Raw genomic sequence first — 19,140 nt, forward strand, 5'->3', positions numbered from 1 at the left:
TCTTTCTGTCTCCCTTCCTCCCTCTGTCTGTCTATCCAAAGCAGCATTCCCTCCCCCTCCATTTCCCACCCCCCACACCAGTTCCAAAATGTTGGGGACTTTGGACCCAACACGGTCCGTGTTTCACCAGAAACTGTCTTCCTCATGGGTCCAATAGTAAGCAAAACTTTGCGCAAATAAGCAGTCCTCAACGTTTTGTGTCCCAGATGTTTCTTCATGTGGATTATTGAATTATATTTTTAATAAAGCCTGCATCTTGAACATCATCTCCACAGTGTTGCTTGTTCTTGTCAGATTTTTATTTCTGTGGAGCACCAAGGGTCAATCTTTTGTTTGTGCAGTTGAACTACCCACATAGGTAGGTATTTTATAATCTGTGTGCACACAAAATCCTCCTCTAAGCACACCTTGTATTTATGGGGTCATTTTATAGGAGGCCTTTTATGCATGTAAAACAGCTTTTATTTTTTTATTTTTATTTTTTTAATTCTTTATTCATTTTCAAACTTACAATAAGTGTGACATATGTTCAAACAAATTAACAATAAATGCATCACTTAATAATCATCATTGGTACAAAACAAACTCATCACCCCCCTTCCCACCCTTTCCTACCATATAATCAAATATCTTATAGGATATGTAATAGTAAAATAACCCCCCTCCCCCCCTCACTATTGAACTTGTAAATTTAAGGGAAACAATTTCATCTAAACAGTACAATATTTTGTTAATGACTCCCACACATCTTGAAATTTCTTGAAACATCCCCGCTGTATTGCAATAAATCTCTCCATTTTATAAACATTAAATTATCTACTCCAATCTTTCCAATAATACGTAATTTGTTGAATGGCAACACCAGTCATTATCTAATATAATAAAATACTAGGCCGCACATGCGCACTCCCATCTGTGTGCATCCGTTTTCTGTGAGATGTAGGGCACCTTAGGTAGGAGTGCACATGCGCGCTTACGTCACCAGCTTCCACAAGCCGGGACCGCAGCCAGCCGCCGATCTCTGTTCCTCCAGCGGACGAGCGGGCGGTGGGGGAGGTGTCTCGGAGGAGAGGGATCACGGCCGCACAGCGCCCCCACCAAGGAGACCAGCAACTTTCCGCCCCGGCTCTTAAACTGATCCGAGTCCTTTGCCACCCCCCCCCCTTCCCTTCCCGCGGGCCCGACTACCTACCCAGTGATTCAAGCAGCGTGTGCAGCAGTCTTCACACGCTGCTTCAGGGCCTTCTACTGCCTTGATTTGCTCTGCTGCGTCTCTGATGATGTCATCAGGGACGTGCCAGAGTAAATCAGGGCAGTAGAAGGACCCGAAGCAGCGTGTGTAGACTGCTGCACACGCTGCTTGAATCGCCATGTGTAGTCGGGTCCGCGGGAAGGGAAAGGGGGATAGAGGAAACGCTAATCCATTAGGGACTATGGACCCAACATGCACTGTGTTGGGTCCATAGTCCCTATTGGAAATCCAGACTTCTGGTAACCCTAGTTGCAGAGCCAGGAAGTGATGTCAGAGGGAAAGTCAATGCCGGCATGAGCAGCAGGCCAGAGAATTTGCTCACACTGGTGGGAAGGGAGGGTATGAAAGGAGCAGGAGAGGAGTCACCACCCTGGAAGTCTCCTACCCTTGCTATACCACTGACTAGGCTACTCTTCAGATCTGCATGCTGTCCTGTTCAGAAAGCCTGTAATACCCGTAACACAGCTTGTTATGCCTGCTACCACTGGGGGATTAAGGTGTTGTGATTTAAACCCTCCAGTGGTCAGCAACTCAATCAGAGCTCCTTTTTGTACCCTGATTTTGAGCCTTCTCTAATCCCACCCAAAACACACCCACAATACTCCCCATCATTATTATTTGGATATATGGCAGTTCAGATGTCCAAATCATGCCATTGAAAAATCGGGATTTGGATGCTTCAAGCACATGAATGTCTGTTTCAGTATTTTGGGATTCCATATGTTTTGGAAATAAGTGCCCTAGGCATGTAGATGTTTATGTATAAAGTAACCTTCGAATAGGCACCTAATTGGCTTCCCTACCCTAGAGACCTATTACAAAACGCCCCTCAACAATGGGAAAATAAAGAAGTAGCAAAAGTAGCACCTGCACAATGTAGGAATTTAACCCAAATATTAAAAAGGTGACTAGAAAAGCTATTTAATAGATTTCATAATATGCCAAAAACTTTTGAAAAAAATTCCTAAACAATGAATTGTTTTCCCTTCCTCAAGACTGGAAAAAAATATTGAGGAAAAGTTATCACATGATCCACTTGTAGACAATCTTTGTTTGTGGTGAATTTGTGGTGAAAATGAGGTGGTGTATGTTTCAACTCATAGATATTTTTAACCTTCCTTATTTTTCATTTTCCAAAATAAAGTAAATGGCCTTCAAAAATGTTCAGATAAAACAGCACTTGATTGAAAACATCACTAATAATCTGCAGAGCCCATGCAGAGCTCATTTCTGCTGTCAACTTGTAAATCAAACCAACATCCAAATAGAACTCAAAATCTCCCAAATTTTCACAGAAGACATCCCGATGCCTGCATTTCAGCAGCTTGTCTGCCTGTGTCAAGGGATGCTTCTGTGTACTATAACGTTCAGAGGTTTCCATAAATGTAGGGTCATGAAATGGATAACTGTTGTTTGAAATACTGCTCTGGCCTACATAGCTGGAAACCGTGTACAATCTGCTGATATCATCTGCCTGAAATGTAAGTCCCTGCCTTACCACATTGTAAGCTAAATAGATAAGAGTTTGAGCCATGATGTACCCTGCCCTCCTGAACATGTAACATTTAGAACTGCAAGGTTTAGATAAGCAGATAAATGAACTAGCTTCCTATAGGACTATAAGTCGTACCCCTGAACCTATCGCAAGTGCTAGCTTAGGACCAATAATAATTGTAGAAAGTTATAGAAGTAACAAATGAAAATTGTAGTTTTTGCTTATATTAGTTTACATATGCTTAGTGAAAAGGGCATAAAAGTCTGTGCATTTCCTGTTTCTGACACATGTAAGCAGGCTGCTCACTGCACAAGAGTCCGGCATGCTGTAAATAAAACTCTTGTACTTTCTTCACGCCTCTGTCTTTGTGTGTCCAAGTGACCTTTCATAAAGAGAGCACTGTCAAAGAAAAGACTTCCTTATGCAAGTGCTTATGTAGCTATGCCATTTTATAACATTAAGGGAGGCGATTCTCAAAGGGTCTCCTAAAATTAGGTGCCTAAAGTGAATGCGCTAATAGCAATCGAGTGCCTAACTTGAGTTGCGAGCACTTACGCTAGCTAAAAGGCTGGTATAAATGCTTGCGCCTCACTGCTGTCTCTTAGGCATGTAACTGACCGACCCATGCCCCTTCCACATATAGTCCCCTCTAGCAGATGTACGCTAAAGGTTACAGAATTCAAAGTGCAGTTGCACGCTTGACTGCAAATTAGTTATTGATAAAACACCAAGTAGTGCCTAATTTAGTCATTATTTTATGTGCATAACCAGCAGTATTCTCTAACCTGTGTGCACAGTTTTGCACACAAAATGCGAACTGGACATGCAAGATTATAGAATTAAGTCCACTAAGGCATATTTTGATGTTTCATCATTCAGAGTCTTGGTGCATTCTCTTATATTGAGTCAGCTTGACTATTGCAATATTGCCTATTCAGCACTTTCTCAGAAGAACATGCAACAATTGTGGATGGTACAAAATGCAGCGGTCAGGTTAATTTTTGGGTTAAAGAAATATGACCACGTGACACCCCTCTACCGGATGTTGCATTGGTTGCCAGTAGAGGCGCTTGTGAAATTTAAATTCGGTTGCTTTTGTTTTAAGGTTTTATTTGGTTTGCCTCCTAAATATATAAATGAACTTTTCTCTTTTACAACCAATAGACAAAAGAGAAGTTCACATTTGAATTTTGTTTTTCCGCCTGTTAAAGGATGCAAACTTAAACATCACGAGCATCTTCTTTCATATCAGGCAGCAGCATGGGACAAAGATTTAGATCAACTGCTTCTTCTTACCGAAATTTATGGGGAATTTAGAAAACATCTAAAAACATATTTGTTTTTTAAGCATTTAGATGGTTAATTTGTAAAAAAATTTTATTAGGCAATAATCAGATCTTTTAGTTTTAGCCATTGTTTTTAATTCTCTAATTCTCTTCAACTTTTGCTATATACTAAATGAAATATTTTAAATGATGTAAACTGCATAGAACTTCACGGTTTTTGCGGTATATAGATAAATTGTTATTATTATTATTTCCGTACTGCTTCACAGAATCAAAAGTATAGCCTCATAAGAACAGCATTTGCTCATGACTGGATACTGAGTGATCAGGGACACTTACTAAGCTTGTATAAAGTCCACCTGGAATTGCAGAGCCTGATCAGACATAGGGTTTATGGTTTGCCATCATAATACACAGCTCTGGTAAGCACTAATTGAGAAACCAATGCACATTCATATTTTAACATACCATCTTTATTTCAGTGTCCAGGGGGAACTTTCACCCCTTCTATGAAGTCGACAAAGGATTATCCCGATGAGGTGATTAACTTCATGCGCAGTCACCCCATGATGTATAACCCAGTTTACCCTCTGCATCGGCAGCCGCTGGTTGTACGCACCAACGTCAATTATCGCTTCACTACCATTGCAGTGGACCAGGTGGATGCAGCTGATGGGCGCTATGAGGTGCTTTTCCTGGGCACAGGTACCGCACATACACAACCAAAACAAAACCCTTTCTCAAATTCAGAAATCACTAAAACAAATCATTTGACACATCCAGGAACCATTCATAGGACAGTTAACAGGGATGATCACAAAATCTCTCAGATTCAGAATGCATATACATGGATTCCACAGGAACCACTGCAGTTCTCTTTTGAAAAACCAGAAACACATGCAAAGTAAACAAGAATTGCAAAACCCTTCCATCAATCCTGAAAGCATTCAGAAGAGGCAGAGGCCAACACAAATCTAGAAATCACAGAGTTAAATGGAAAACCATCAACCAAATTGAGAACTACACATAGAAATACCAGAGGAACCAGCTCAAACATTCCAACAAATTCAGAAAACATGTAAGCAGTCCCCACAGATCAGTGCAAAACCCTCATCACCACCATCTTTAGGGTAAATATTGACAATTGTTTCTTGCCCAACTTTCATCTTGACCATTTCTTAATGTCATTATCCCAGACTCCTCTGCTTTCCTTCAACTCTTTTCATCTGCATCATATCCCTCAATACTGAATTAGCAAGTTTCTTAGATGTTAGCAATACTGTATCATCAGTATATTGAATGTTTATCTAATTTATATTGTGGGTGTTTGTCTTCCTGTCCTTCCAGAGTTTCACTATATAAACTGAATAAAGGTGGGGAGAAAATGACTGTTAATCTTACTTCTCTTCTTATTTCCACATTTTTTAATATTTCCTGTTCTCAGTCTTGGGGAGGGACGAAAGTTATCAAGTTATTTGCCCTTTAAGGCATTTTAAAGAGCTCTAATGCTGGTTGTGGTGCCCTAACACAAAGTTAAATAAGTCAACCCACATTACATGGTAATTAAAATGCAAATCATGCAAATACATGTGAAGCTGCTCATTACTGTGTAAATCCCATGCTGCAGTTTGTAGGGTGTGCCAGATATACTGTATATACTCGAATATAAGACGATCCAAATATAAGTTCAGGTACCATTTTTCCCCAAAGAAAGGAGGAAAAAAGGATGTGTTTAATATTCACGTGTCTTTGCCCTGCCAAGAGCTGCACCTAACCTCACCTCACTCCCTCCTAGGCTCTGCACCCATCCCCTCTCACTCGCTGCCCTGCCAGGCTCTCAACCCTGTTCTCCCTCCCTCCCTGCCCTGTCCTGCCCTGCCATGCTCAGCACCCTGTCCCACCTCCCTGCCATGTGCCCAGTTCCCCCTCTCTCCCGATATCCTGCAGGTCTTCGAGCCTGCCGTATGAACTGGTGGTCCAGTAGTAGGCCGGGACAGGAGATATCCCTTCCATCTCCTGTCTTGGCTGACTCCGACAATTTTTTTACCACCCTCCCGCCTCCCCCCCCCCCCCCAGTGCCTTTATGAATCCCTGGTGGTCCAGCAGTGTACCGAGCAGGAGCTAGCTGTCTGCTCTCCTTTCCTATGCTGAGCCCCTCCCTGAATGGCTGCCTTGAGTTCTCGTGGCTCAGTGGTTTACCAGGCATGAGTGAGCTTTTGGGGCTCCTGCCCAGCCCTGAGCTGCTTCCAGAATGGTTGCCACTAGTTCTCACGAGTCCCGCAGGAACTGGTGGCAGCCATTCAGTGAGTGGCTCAGCGCTGGGCAGAAGAGCAAAAAGCTCACTCCTGCTTGGTACATTGCTGGGCCGCAAGGCAGCCATTCAGGGAGGGGCTCAGCATAGAGCTGGTATACCAGGGATTCAGTAAGGTACACGGGGTGGGGGAGGGGGAGGAAGCAGGAGGAAGGTAAAAAAAATGTCCGAGTCGGCCAAGACAGGAGATGGGAGGGTTCCCTCCCATCCCGGCCCACCAGGTCATATGGCAGGCCCATCAGAGGCCTGCAGCAAATTCAGGAGGGGGGGTGGCAGGTGAACACTGACCCGAATATACAATGAGACCCCAATTTTGGGGCCATTTTTATGGCCCAAAAATCTTGTCTTATATTCGAGTAGATGGTAATCTGTAAAATAACCCCCTCTAAATGCAGAGGTTATATTATTACTTTATATAATTTACATAATAATGAGCTGCTTTACATGCATTTGCATATTTTGCATCTCATTAATAGATTTCATTTGCCATCTGGATGCCCAGTCTTCCAGTTACTCCAGATCATCCTGCAATTTCTCAGTCTGCATGTGAGTTAAAAACTTTGAATCATTTTGTGTCATCTGTATATTTGATCACTTCATGCATCCTATCCATTTCAAGGTCATTTATAAATATGTTAAAAACCACCTGCCCTAATGCAGATCCCTGGAGTACTCCACTAGTGATCTTTCTTCATTGACCAACTTGGCCATTTATCCCTTCTCTTTGTTGTCCATCTTTTAACCAGTTTCAGATCCACAACCAATCATTTCCTCATATTCTATTTCCTCAGGAGTCTAAGAAGGACTTTGTTGAAAACTCTCCTTTACCTACATGTTTATTCATGACTTTAAAAAAATTTAGCAAATTGGTGAGGTAAGATTTTCCTCTAGTGTGTACAGTGCTGCATATGTCCAGTAGCAATATAGAAATAATTAGTAAGTTCAGAGAGGTTCTGGTGGGTCCTATTAAAGGCTTGTTCAACAAATCTCTAGAGATGGGAGTGGTTCCTAGAGATTGGAGAAGAGCGGATGTGTTCCCTATTCACAAAAATGGTTGCAAAGATGATGCAGGAAACTACAGGCCAGTAAGCCTCACTTCAGTTATTGGAAAAATAATGGAAGCGTTGCTGAAAGAAAGGATAATGAAATTCCTAGAATCAAATTGGTTACAGGATCCAAGGCAACATGGTTTTCCTTAGCAAAGCAGCATATGAATCCAGAGACTAGTGGGTATAGCTCACATCGACCAGCAGGTGGAGATAGAGACACTGATTAACAGTTGGCCTTAAAGCCTGGTGTTCTTCCTGTTGATTCAGTTTTGCTCTATCTCCCAGCAGGGGTGGAGCTATCTCTCTAGCTCCTGGATTATCGGGTGCATTGGTGTTCGTGTATACTCCTCTGTTGAGACTAGCTCTTTTCAGCAGGATAGGGGTGCCTGGCTACGTGGTGCCGGCTTTGGGAGTTATACCTGGGCCCTCCCAGGTCCCTTCTCCACCCTCCCCTCCGATGGATTGAGGGGTTTCAGTGAGCTCTCTGGTGGTGGTTTCTTCATTCCAGTTTACAAAAAAAAAAAACACTTCTTTACCTCCTGCTTTTGCTGGGCTGTGCCGTTTGAGTCGGCGTGCAGTACACTTACCAGCTTTATCCTTGCTGCATGTGGAGAGGTCGGCGTGTGTAGTGGTGAGTTGTTTTTGCTTTCTGCTTCATTTTGTGTATGCGGGTTAGTGCGCGAATGCCGGTTTGTTGAGGGCGGCGGCGGTGGCTTCTCCGTGTGCATTGAAAAAAAAAAAAAGTTTTGCCGGAACGGGGGATGGCGGCGGCTAGTCAGCGGTGTTCAGGCGGATGTTTAGATGCACCGGCTGAGGATTCTTTTTTGCAGGCGTGTAACGTCGCCATTTCCCGGGTCCGGGAGGAGCGCGCATTGTCCCCTGCCCTTGAGGTCGACTCGGTCGGGCTGCAGGGCTCTCCCGCGGCTGAGGGAAGTTCTGCAGTGATCGGGGACTCGGATGCGATAGCAGTTGCACCAGCGGCTCCGCTCTCAGGCACTGACCATGTTGGTTCCATGGCATGTGGACTGGGCTCGTTCACTCCGGAGTTCATTATGCTCATGCACAGGGCCTTCATGTTACAGAGTGGTCAGCCGGCTCAGCCGGTTCCGGTGAATTTGCCGGTCCTTCCGGTACCTTCCACCTCGGGTTTTCAGAGGATGGCTGGTGCGACCGGGGGTGAAATTTTTTCTCCAGTTAGATCACCAGTAATGAAGAAGCGCAGGCTAGCGTCAGCGGATGAGGGAGATCCTAGTATACTTCCCCCTTCTTTTCTTCCTGAGTCTTTAGAGGAAGGAGAAGTTTTGGATTGGGAAGCGGAGGATCCCCCAGGTAGGGAAGTGGATGATCCTTCCGCTCTCCGCCTTTTTCATAGAGAAGAGCTCTCGTCCTTAATTTCCAAAGCTTTGCAGAGTTTAAACATCTCGCAGGAAGACGCTAAGGCGTCGGGAAATCCCCTGATGGCGGGTACTCGTAGGCCGACTAAGTCCTTTCCGGTGCATGAGGCCATGCAGGAGCTTATTTCGGCGCAGTGGGATACGCCGGACACCAGTTTGAGAGTGGCAAAAGCCATGCGGCTCTTGTATCCGGTTGACCTGACCGAACTGGAAAGGTTTAGATTGCCCAGGGTTGATGCTTTGGTGGCGGCAGTTACCAAAAGGACTACTTTGCCGGTAGATGGGGGTGTTACGCTGAAGGATGCCCAGGATAGGAAGATTGAATCTTCTCTGAAAATGTCTTTTGAAGTGGCTGCGATTACCTTACAAGCAGCGATTTGTAGCTCTTACGCAGCACGAGCGTGTCTCCAGTGGTCTCAAGTGATGACGGATAATTTGGTAGAGGCCGGGGGTTCTGTCCCTTCGGAACTGGCTGATTTGGAGTCGGGTTTGGCTTATTTGGCAGATTCCTTATATGATATTATTCGCGCTTCTGCAAAGCAGATGTCGCTTTCGGTGGTTTCTCGCAGGTCTTTATGGCTCCGTCATTGGGCAGCTGATGCGGCGTCTAAGCTGCGGCTGGTGAAACTCCCTTTTAAAGGGGGGTTTTTGTTTGGAGAGGATTTAGATAGATTAGTGAAGGATTTTGGTGATACCAGAACTCAGCGGTTACCGGAAGATAGGCCTAAGCCCCCTTTGAAATCCTCGGCGTCCAGGCCGCGTTTCAGGGATGCTAGGAGATACAGATCTGGTAAACCTTTCTTCAGATCCGCTTCAGGTTCTTTCTCTTCTTCGAGACCGAGGTTTCAGCAGAAGAGTTCCTTTCGTACGACGAAGCCTCCTTCAGCTCAACCTGCCCGTACCCCAGCGAGTCGCACTCCCCAATGACGGGGTCTTGGCCCCCTCCGCCTTTCCCTTAGGAGGTCGGCTTTCGCCCTTTTTGGCGGAATGGGCCAAGATTACGTCGGATCAATGGGTGTTGGGGATTATTCAAGACGGCTACAAGTTAGAGTTCGCCTCTCCCGTCGCCGATTCTTTCTTGGTGTCCTCGTGCTATGGGGCGGCCAAGGGAGACGCGGTCCGCTTAACTCTTCAGGTGCTCCTGGATCTGGGGGCGGTGGTGCCGGTGCCACCGGAAGAGGTGGGCCTCGGTGTTTATTCCCTTTACTTCATTGTGCCCAAAAAGGGGGGGTCGTTCAGGCCGGTGCTGGATCTCAAAGGGGTCAACAAGTTTCTCAGTGTTCGTCATTTCCGCATGGAGACGGTTCGCTCTGTTATTGCGGCAGTAAGGCCAGGAGAGTTTCTCACGTCCCTTGATCTCAAGGAGGCGTACCTCCATATTCCGATCTGGCCTCCGCATCAACGGTTTCTGCGGTTTGCGATCCTCGGCCAGCATTTTCAATTTCGGGCAATGCCCTTTGGGCTGGCGACGGATCCTCGTACCTTTTCAAAAGTAATGGTGGTGGTGGCAGCTTTTCTGCGCAAGGAAGGAATTCGAGTATACCCTTACTTAGACGACTGGTTGATCCGTGCTTCTTCCATACAGGAAAGTTTGTCGGTGACTCAAAGAGTAATCTCTCTCCTTCAGTCGTTGGGGTGGATCGTAAACTTTCCCAAGAGTTCTCTGTCCCCGTCCCAGTCTTTGGTGCATTTGGGGGTCAGGTTCGACACTTGTCTGGGGAAGGTATTTCTACCACGAGATCGGGGAGAGAAATTGCAGTCTCAGATTCGGGGTCTTCTCGGGTCACCCAGACCTCGAATTTGGGATTATGTACAGGTTCTGGGCTCGATGGTGGCGACTCTAGAGGTGGTTCCCTGGGCTCAGTTCCACATGAGGCATTTACAGAAGTCGCTTCTTTCTCGGTGGTCCCCAGTGTCTCTGGACTACAATCGTCGTCTCCAGTGGAGTCCTCAGGCGGCTCGCAGCATGCTCTGGTGGCTATGCGAGTTTCATCTTTTCCGGGGAATGCCGCTAGCGACGCCGGAATGGGTCGTGATCACGACGGATGCCAGTCTTCTAGGCTGGGGGGCTCAGTGCCTGCAAGCTTCAGTACAGGGGGTGTGGTCCTCGGAGGAGGCCCAATGTTCAATCAATTTACTAGAGCTGAGAGCTATCAGACGGGCGCTTCGGGCGTTTCAGTCCCTCATTCAGGACCGTCCGACCAGGGTCTTTTCGGACAATGTCACGGCGGTGGCATATATAAATCGTCAGGTGGGTACCCGGAGTCCCCGGTTAGCCGAAGAAGCAATGCTGCTGTTTCGGTGGGCGGAAGTGCATGTTCCTCTTCTGTCAGCGGCTCACATTGCGGGTCACGAAAATATTCAAGCAGACTTCCTCAGCAGAAATCTGCTCGGTCCAGGCGAATGGGAGCTGTCTCCTCGGGCGTTCGATCTGCTGGTCCTTCGGTGGGGGCTTCCAGCGATAGATCTCATGGCCTCGCCCCGCAATGCAAAGCTACCTCGGTTCTTCAGCAGACGCAAGGAGAGGGGCTCGGAGGGGGTAGACGCGTTAGCTCTCCCGTGGCCTCCGAATTCTCTTCTGTATGTATTTCCTCCCTGGCCGATGATAGGTCGGGTGTTGCATCGCATCTCGCTCTTTCAGGGCAGAGTGATCCTGGTGGCTCCGGATTGGCCGCGTCGGCCATGGTACGCGGATCTAATTCAACTCTCAGCAGGCGAGCGGTTAACGTTCCGGGTGACTCCGGACTTACTGACGCAGGGTCCAATCTCTATAGAAAATCCGGCCCAATTTGGTCTTACGGCCTGGCTATTGAACGGTCGCGGCTGAGAAAGCGGGGCTATTCGGAACAGGTTATTTCCACTCTGCTTCAAGCTAAGAAGCTTTCTACTTCTGCCTTCTATGCTAGAGTCTGGAAAGTTTTTGAGTCATGGTGCGGAAGGCAGGGAATTGCGCCCTTTCGGGCATCTCTATCGGCTATTCTCTTGTTTCTACAGGAGGGCGTATCTAAAGGGTTAGCCTATAACTCTCTGAAGGTTCAGGTGGCGGCCATTGCCTGTTACAGGGGCCGGGTGTCTCGCTCGAAGCTCGCATCGCAGCCTGACGTGGTTCGATTCCTCAAGGGGGTTCACCATATCCGACCGCCGTTGAAGCGTACATGTCCGGCATGGAATCTTAAACTTGTCCTTGGGAGATTGCAGGCGGCTCCTTTTGAACCGCTGGCTGCGACGACTTTGAAAGATGTCACGTTGAAAACAGTGTTTTTGGTAGCTTTAGCTTCGGCAAGACGGGTGTCAGAACTGCAGGCGCTTTCTTGCAGGGAGCCTTTTTTGCGTATTTCGGATGCGGGAGTGTCGGTGCGGACAGTGCCATCCTTCCTGCCTAAGGTGATTTCTTCATTCCATTTAAACCAGAGTTTATTCCTTCCGTCCTTTCGGAAGGAGGATTGGGGAAAACGATTCTCGTCTTTGCGTTTACTGGATGTTAACCGAATGGTTTTACATTATTTGGGGGTGACTAACGACTTTCGTCGCTCGGATCACCTGTATGTGTTATTCGCGGGAAAAAATAAGGGAATGGCTGCGTCCAAAGCTTCCATTGCTCGTTGGGTCAAAGAAACTATTACGTCGGCTTATTTGTTGTCGGGGAAACAAGTACCGGAGCGACTTCGGGCTCATTCAACTAGAGCCCTGGCCACGTCTTGGGCGGAGTCCGGTGGTCTGGCTTTGGAGGAAATTTGCCGGGCGGCTACTTGGTCGTCTGGAAATACCTTTTCGAAACATTACCATTTGGATGTGGCTGCCCGTGCGGAGACTAGTTTTGGCGCTTCGGTGATTGCGGAAGCAGCATTGGCTTCCCACCCAGTTTGAATTGGCTTTGCTACATCCCACTAGTCTCTGGATTCATATGCTGCTTTGCTAAGGAAGGTAAAATTAGGTTCTTACCTGATAATTTTCTTTCCTTTAGAAGCAGCAGATGAATCCAGAGCCCCACCCCAGTGGCCGTTCTGTCGGGGTGTTCGTTCGCATATTTCAGTTGGGGTATTGTTGGTAATTGTATTTTTGCATTTCTGAATTACACATGTATTACTGGAATGAAGTTTTGAAGGTGCTCATTCTCCTGTCTCGGGATGCTTGGGCAAGGTGCATAACTGAATCAACAGGAAAAACACCAGGCTTTAAGGCCAACTGTTAATCAGTGTCTCTATCTCCACCTTCTGGTCGATGTGAGCTATACCCACTAGTCTCTGGATTCATCTGCTGCTTCTAAAGGAAAGAAAATTATCAGGTAAGAACCTAATTTTACCTTACTAAAGGTAAATCATGCCAAACAAATCTGATTGAATTTTTTGATTGAGTGACCAGAGAATTCCATCAAGGGCATATTCTAGATGTAATTCAGTTAGATTTCAGCAAAGCCTTTGACACAGTTCCTCATAGGAGGCTCTTGAACAAACTTGACAGGCTGAAGTTAGGACCCAAAGTGGTGAACTGGATTAGAAACTGTATGATGGACAGATGCCAGAGGGTGGTGGTTAATGGAATTCACTTGTAGGAGGGAAAGGTGAGTAGTGGAGTCCCTCAGGGATCGGTGCTGGGGCCAATCCTAATCAATGTGTTTGTGAGCGACATTGCCAAAGGGAGAGAAGGAAAAGTTTGCTTTTTTTCAGATGATACCAAGATTTGTAACAGAGCAGACACCAAGGAGGAAGTGAAAAACATGAAAAAAGATCTGCAAAAGTTAGAGGAATGGTCTAATATCTGGCAACTAAAATTTAGTGCAAAGAAGTGCAGAGTAATGCATTTGGGGATTAGAAATCGGAAGGAGCCGTATGTGCTGGGAGGCTGATATGCACGAATGGGGACCTTGGGGTGATAGTGTCCGAAGATCTAAAGGCAAAGAAACTGTGTGACAAGGTAGTGGCTGTTGCCAGAAGGATGCTAGGCAGTATAGAGAGAGACAGAGCCAGTAGAATAAAGAAGGTGTTGCTGCCACTGTACAGGTCATTGGTGAGGCCCCACTTGGAGTATTGTGTTCAATTTTGGAGACTATCTGGCAAAGGACATAAGAAGACTGTGTGAAATGGAAACACGGATCACGGAGGCGGGGATCACGGAGTTTGAAATGCGCATGCATGCTAAGAGTTTTATTATGACAGATGGGGGAAGCCCTGGATCAGTAGCATGAAATGTTGCTACTCTGGATTTTGGCCAGGTACTAGTGACCAGGATTGGCCACCATGAGAACGGGCTACTGAGCTTCATGGTCCATTGGTTGCCTGCTTGGTCTCATGCCGCTTCCCGCAAGAACTCAGTTCTCACAGGAAGCGGCAAGGGACCAGGCAAGAGCCTGGTGCACTGCTGTGCCGTAAGAGAATAGAAGAGGAGGCAGCCGTGTCAGCCGTCAGTTCTCCGGGGAAGCAGCGGGGAACAGGTAGCCAGCCTTGTGCGCTGCTCTCAGCAAGGGAGGGTGCCGCATCAAGCGAGGGAGGGTGGCAGCATTTAAATAAGGTAATGGGGGGGGGGTGCTTTAGGTATTCATTCCATAAGACGCACCCTTATTTCCACCCACTTTTTGGGGGGAAAAAGTGTGTCTAATGGAGCGAAAAATACAGTATATACCAGTTATAGCCTAAGTGATTTACATTACATTTACTCAAGTATCTGTCCTAGTGGGCTCACACTCTATCTAATGTACCTGTAACAATGGGAGATTAAGTGACTTGTCCAGGGTCACAAGGAACAGCATGGGATTTGAACCCACAACCTCAGAGTGCTGAGGCTGTAGCTCTAACCACTGCTCTGATGTTGTTGCCACAGCTTGTGGGTGTTGTCTAAAGCCCCGTTGTGCAATATGACAAAATTTGAATTGCTATTTTCCATTAATTGTGGAATGCATTGTCTGGTACCTTACGGTTTTGTAGAAATCTATTGCAATTTAGAAAGTTGCTTAAGACCCATTTGTTTGTTCAAGCTTTTTTAAGCTAATATTCTGCTTCTTGAGTTAATATTTTACTTTCTGAATATCATCTTTTTTGCAGGTTATTAGATTTGTGCTGCTTGATTGAAGTAATGTAGTAAATGAGTGGTTGATATGTAATTTATAGGTTGAGTTGGTATAATCTTATGATTTTTGCTGATGAATGGGATCTTTTTTTAATATATATTTATTGAAATTTTTTATATAATTTCACAAGAGTTCTCTTGTACAAGCAAATCAGAATTGAAACCAAGATACAGACTTAAAAATTTAAATAAGGAAACAAATATTAAATCTTTCTTAGACCTCAATATCACACCAGAGGAAGAATATTAAGAGTGAGGAGCAACTCATTAAAGAAATTTAGTAATAAGAAATTGGCTTAACGGTATATGGTCCTCATATTTCCAAAATCATGACTATCATTTGTTAAACTGTCCCGGTTGACATTTTCTTCAAATCCAGGAATGGTATACTTAACACCTAAGAATTTAATTGAACACTTGCATGGATATGCCAAAAGAAATGTTGCTCCAAGTGCTAATGTTTCTGTCCTCATTGCTAAGAACAGCTTTCTCCGTTCCTGTGTAGTTCTTGTTACATCAGGGAAAATCCAAATTTTCTTTCCATAAAACAACATCTGGGAATTACGAAAAAACAGTCTCATTACTGAATTCAAATCTTGTTCAAAAACAAAGGAAACCAATAAAGTGGCTCTCTGTTTGGACGTCCACCGAGGATTCAAAAATCTCTGTAAGGTTTAGTGGCTCTACAGCTTCCAAACCTTCACCTTCTATAGAGGCAATTGGTACTTTTTTTTGAGGTAAATTATATATTCGATTAATTGGTGGTATATGCTCAGGGGAAAATTTTAACACATCTGTTAAATATTTTTTAAGCATTTCATGGGGAGAGGCACCAAAGGATTTTGGAAAATTCAAAAAGCGTAAATTTAACCTTCTATTGTAATTCTCTATTTGTTCAATTTTTCTATTTAAAAGAATTCTTTCTTTCAGAATCCCCTCTGTTACATGCTGCAATTTGTCTGTTTTTTCTTTAAGTATCTTAGTTTCTGTGGAAAACTCTTCTTTAGTATCTTTTAATGACTTCCCCAGATTGTCCACAGTACTTACGAGAGTTCTCAATTCCTGGGAAGATCCTGTAACCGTTAAGTTTAATCTCTCGAGAGCATCCAATATGCTCTCAAGAGTCACCATGGCAGGTCTTCTGAGTCCAAGTACTCTCTGCTCCTGTTCTTCTTCCCTCTCTGCTACTGCCCCTTCAAACAGGGTCTCCATTGACGTTTCTTCCATGCAAGGGTCACCTGACAGAGCCGTGGGAAGAGCAGGACATGGTGGTGGGACAGTCGCTGGAGGGGAGAGAGATATCTCCAACCCGAAGTCCAGCAGCTCCATCCGCAGACGAAAGCCCAGGACCTCCATATTACATCAGACCGTTAGTGGCTGCAGCATAATCCAGGATCGATCTTTGGATCGGGGTGGAAGTCCTCGTTGGTAAGGGGTCCAAATGAATTGCACCCTTCCTCTTAGAATGAGGCATCTGGAAAAACGAGCAAGACGCTGCCCGAAGGAAAACTGTAAGTCATGGAGACGTGCTGTGAAACAGCCGACTAGACCGCCATCATCTTGATGATGAATGGGATCTTTTATGTTGTGCAAATCCTGAAATATGTATGTAATACTGTGAGCCGCCTTGGATAAAGGCAAATTAAAAATGTTTTAAATAAATAAATGAATGAATATTAATTGTCTAAATATACTAAACTTACAGCTGCAGGCAAACTGGGAAGATCCCTCCTCTCCAAAATCACGGGCCTTTGGAACGATCTCACTATCCCGCTGCGGAACCTGGGCTCCCTCCAACTATTCCGAAAACAACTGAAAACCTGGTTTCCATAGCAAAGCAGCAGATGAATCCAGAGACTAGTGGGTATAGCTCACATCGACCAGCAGGTGGAGATAGAGAACTGATTAACAGTTGGCCTTAAAGCCTGGTGTTCCTTCTGTTGATTCAGTTTTGCTCTATCTCCCAGCAGGGGTGGAGCTACCTTTCTAGCTCCTGGTCTCTGGCTGCTGCCGGATAGAGTGGATTGGTGTTCCGTTGGAATTCCTCTGTTGAGACTTGTTCTCTTCAGTAGGTTGGGGGTGCCTGGCTGATTGGTGCCGGCTTTGGGAGGTACACCTGGGCCCTCCCAGGTCCCTGCTCCACCCTCCCCTCCGTTGGATAGAGGGGTTCCTTTCCAGGTTGCAGGATATTGGCTGGCTTCTTCATTCCAGTATAAAAAAAAGTTTGGGGATGATTTGGATAAACTGGTGAAGGATTTTGGGGATACCAAAACTCAGCGTTTACCGGAGGACAGGTCTAGGCCCCCGGTAAGGTCCTCTTCGTCTAGACCACGTTTCCGGGATGTTAGGCGTGCCAGGGCGGGTAAACCTTTTTCCAGGTCCGTATCTGGCCCATTCTCTGCTTCGAGACCTCGGTTTCAGCAGAGGAGTTCCTTTCGTACAACGAAACCCTCTTCAGGACAGTCTACATGTACCCCAGCCAGTCGCACTCCACAATGACGGGGGCTTGGCTCCCTCCGCCCTGCCCTTAGGGGGTCGGCTTTCGGCATTCAGGGCGGAGTGGGCCGCAGTCACGTCCGATCAGTGGGTGTTGGACATTGTTCACGAAGGGTACAAATTAGAATTTGCCTCTCCCGTCGTAGATTCTTTCTTGGTGTCCCCGTGCAAGGGGGCGGCCAAGGGAGCCGAGGTCCGCAGGACTCTTCAGGTGCTGCTCGATCTGGGGGCGGTGGTTCCGGTGCCCCCGGAAGAGGTAGGCAGCGGTATATATTCCCTTTACTTCATTGTACCAAAGAAGGGGGGGTCCTTCAGACCGGTGCTGGATCTCAAAGGGGTCAACAGATTCCTCAGTGTGCGCCATTTCCATATGGAAACAGTACGCTCGGTTATTGCGGCGGTAAGACCGGGAGAGTTCCTCACGTCCCTCGATCTCAAGGAGGCGTACCTCCATTTTCCGATATGGCCTCCGCATCAGCGGTATCTGCGGTTTTGCGATTCTGGGCCAACATTATCAGTTTCGGGCAATGCCCTGTGGCCTGGCGACGGCTCCCCGCACATTTTCCAAAGTCATGGTGGTGGTAGCCGCTTTTCTACGCAAGGAAGGGATTCGGGTACACCCTTACTTAGACGATTGGTTGATCCGCGCCTCATCCCGACAGGAGAGTTTGTCGGTAATTCAGAGAGTAATCTCTCTCCTTCAGTCGTTGGGGGGGATTGTCAACTTTCCCAAGAGTTTTTTGTCCCCATCGCAGTCATTGGTGCATCTGGGGGTGAGGTTCGATACGGCTCTGGGGAAGGTGTTTCTGCCCCGAGACCGGGGGGAGAAATTGCAGGCTCAAATTCGCCTCCTTCTCGGGTCGGCAAGACCTCGAGTGTGGAATTATGTACAGGTGCTGGGCTCCATGGTGGCGACTCTGGAGGTGGTTCCCTGGGCCCGGAGCCACATGAGGCCCTTACAGCAGTCTCTGCTCTCTCGCTGGTCCCCAGCTTCTCTGAACTACAATGTTCGTCTCCAATGGAGTCCTCGAGCAGCTCGCAGCATGCGCTGGTGGCTCCAGGACTTGCATCTTTGGAGGGGCATGCCGTTGGCCACGCCGGATTGGGTGGTAGTTTCAACGGATGCCAGTCTGCGGGGCTGGGGAGCGCAGTGCCTGCAAATGTCGGTGCAGGGGAGGTGGTCCTCCCAGGAGGCTCAAGGGCCCATAAATTTGCTGGAATTAAGAGCGATCCGGTTGGCGCTGCAGGCTTTTCAGTCACTAGTTCAGGACAAGCCGACCAGGATTTTTTCGGACAGTGTCACGGCGGTCGCATATGTCAATCGTCAGGGGGGCACCCGGAGTCCGCAGTTGGCCGAAGAAGCAAGAAATTTGTTTCGATGGGCAGAGGGGCATGTTCCGCTTCTGTCGGCGGCACACATTGCAGGTCACGAAAACGTGCAAGCGGACTTCCTCAGCAGAAATCTTCTCGATCCGGGCGAATGGGAGTTGTCGGCTCGAGCGTTCGGCCTGCTAGTCCGTCGTTGGGGGTTACCAGAGATGGATCTCATGGCCTCTTCCCGCAATGCGAAGGTGCCTCGGTTTTTCAGCAGACGCAAGGAAAAGGGATCGGAGGGGGTGGACGCATTAGCTCTCCCGTGGCCTCCGAATTCCCTTCTGTATGTGTTCCCGCCTTGGCCCATGATAGGGCGGGTGTTGCAACGCATCTCTCGCTTTCGGGGCAGAGTGATCCTGGTGGCTCCGGATTGGCCACGGCGGCCGTGGTACGCAGATCTGATGCAGCTGTCGGTAGGTG

General features: G+C 46.8%; 1 protein-coding gene across 4 annotated transcripts in view; it reads left to right on the forward strand.

The window, feature by feature from the left end:
* The window catches only part of SEMA3F (semaphorin 3F), a 917,803-nt gene that overhangs the window by 648,100 nt on the left and 250,563 nt on the right, over positions 1–19,140 (forward strand). For all 4 annotated transcript variants that reach the window (XM_033925950.1, XM_033925947.1, XM_033925948.1 and 1 more), the window contains one exon: positions 4,516–4,738. In XM_033925950.1, coding sequence (XP_033781841.1) covers positions 4,516–4,738 — 223 coding nt within the window. The remainder of the gene's footprint in view (positions 1–4,515; positions 4,739–19,140) is intronic.

Source organism: Geotrypetes seraphini, chromosome 17 (assembly GCF_902459505.1).
Source record: "Geotrypetes seraphini chromosome 17, aGeoSer1.1, whole genome shotgun sequence".
Classification (NCBI taxonomy): Eukaryota; Metazoa; Chordata; class Amphibia; order Gymnophiona; family Dermophiidae; genus Geotrypetes; species Geotrypetes seraphini.